At 39.5% G+C, this 2,160-nt stretch overlaps 1 protein-coding gene across 1 annotated transcript in view; it reads left to right on the forward strand.

Moving 5' to 3' along the window:
• The window catches only part of si:ch73-383l1.1, a 262,319-nt gene extending 261,774 nt beyond the window's left edge, over nucleotides 1-545 (forward strand). The window contains exon 27 of the mRNA XM_087236667.2: nucleotides 1-545. This exon is cut by the window's left edge and continues 366 nt beyond it. Coding sequence (XP_087092793.1) covers nucleotides 1-410 — 410 coding nt within the window. The 3' untranslated portion in view covers nucleotides 411-545.
• Nucleotides 546-2,160: the final 1,615 nt, after the last annotated feature.

Below are 2,160 nucleotides of genomic sequence, written 5' to 3' on the forward strand. Positions count from 1 at the left end.
GCCACGATCACGCCGTCAAATCCGGCCCATCAGCAGGTCAGATCTGTCTAGTGAGCCATCAAGTCCAACAGGGACAGCCGAGCAAATCCAACCGTTCACCACAACAGTTTCAATTATCAGGAGGTAAACTACCAGGTCATCCAGTGCAGCCAGGCAGCCAGATTGGGACTGTATTAGTGGACAAGATGTACAAGAACAGCTTTGACAATCCGGAGTATTGGCAGCACAGCCTTCCTCCACCTCAAATCTCCCAGGACTCTTCTTCGGCGGTCTGCAATAACAAGTTCCTTTACAAGCAGAATGGCCGCGTTCAGCCTCCTGCGGCAGAAAACCCTGAATATCTGTCTGGTGTGAAGCCGGGAATGGTCCTGCCGCCTCCTCCGTACCGGCAGAGGAACACTGTGGTCTAACGTCCAGGTCTCCATGCTCTGTAGAGCCTGGTTCTTCTACCAGCACCTTAAATGTCTTTCCGTTATCCTCAAAAAAATATTGAATATGAATAATGTAAGCCACTGAACTGACGTTATAAGACAAAACAAAACAAACATTGAAGGAAAAGGTCAACTCATCTCATCTAAACATTCATCCCCATTCACCTCGCCGGTCACCCAAGAACTTTTTGATTTTCCTATCTACAGGTATTTTAATAAGCCTCACACAGGATGTCAATGAAGATCTGAAGCTACACTGATCGAACACTCAGTCCACACTGGAGTTAGCAAACTCAGAGAATCTCTCATCCACACTGAAACAATGGAACATGATGAAATCCTTGTATTGAAGGATCATTGAAATAATACTGACAGGCCAGACATGGGTTTATATTAGGGCTGCACGACACTGGAACCGTATGTGATATTTGATGTTGTTGAGTATTGCGATATTAAAATTTCTTACGATATTATGTTTCTCTAGAAAAAAAAATGCTGTTTTTATTAGCTGTTTTTACCTTATTTATTTATTTAAGAGTATTTAAATAAACATGCACAGGATATTTTTTTCAGATCTAATTCAGACTAAAGAAAAGTAGCTGCCAACATTTGTCTCAGATATTCTGGGAGATTGGGGGAGGGGGGATGGGGTGGGAGTTAAGTCGTGGTCTCACTAGACTTTTTGCGCCATAGACTTCTAAACACAAGCTAGTGCGACAAGATTCGCAATGGGCTATATTAACACAGACTTTTAATTTTCACCCAGGCAGCCCGGCAGCGTCCAGTGACCTGTCTTTCTACTACAAGATTGTCACGTTTAAGATCTGATTTCTTTAAAAATCAGCAATCTTCACTGCCTGTTAGATATATGATATGATCTCAGATCGGACAAGAAGCACTGCTTTAAATTCCATTTCCCCCTGCCTTGTCTTTAATATATGATTTTACCCAAGTATTTTCAATGGAATTTCTGCGCTAGCCTGTTACTAGGGATGCAACAATACAGTTAGCCTACGGTTCAATACATACCTCAGTTTTTTTAACAAGGTTTTCAGTTCATTCGGTTTGGTTCTGATGGCTTAACAAGTGTGTTTCTATTTTGTTACTCTTTGCTTAGGCAATAGGAACAGTAAGAGATTAAGGGAAAAAACTATTAAACGATATATTGCAATTTCACTTAAAAGCCAAAAAAGTGCACTAGTTCCAAGTGTACTGTATTAAAAAAAAAACTCTGAAGGCTCACAGCTTCTGGTAGACTGTGTACAAACTGGGGAACACATAAAATCCTACATTTTGAAAATAAACAAACATGTGATGTTAATAAACATAAATTGACCACCTTAATTATCTCAGTGCTGAAAAAAAGTGCGAGACAGTGGTCTGTGATGTGGATAGAGTGCTTTTATACAGATCCCATTGTTTTCCGGGAATTCGCGATTGCTGAATCCAAAGCAAAATTAACAAAAAGTCAGAAATTTTCGCGATCCTGCAAAATTCTTAATTAATTAATTGCGCAAAATAAACGCAAAAATGTAAATAACATCAAATCCTAAACCATATAATCAAAAGATATTTATTTCAGTTTGCTATTAAATGTTTTACATGACTTATAGATGTTTCATACACAGCGCACCTGATGTATTTAAGTGTCTCTCAAAATGACATCTCACCTGCGCCCTCACAATCGTTACATTACATGGATGTCAAAATAACGTTGTCCTTAGACGCT

The sequence above is a fragment of the Danio rerio genome, chromosome 1 (genome assembly GCF_052040795.2).
Source record: "Danio rerio strain M-AB ecotype USA chromosome 1, GRCz13ab, whole genome shotgun sequence".
Taxonomy (NCBI): Eukaryota; Metazoa; Chordata; class Actinopteri; order Cypriniformes; family Danionidae; genus Danio; species Danio rerio.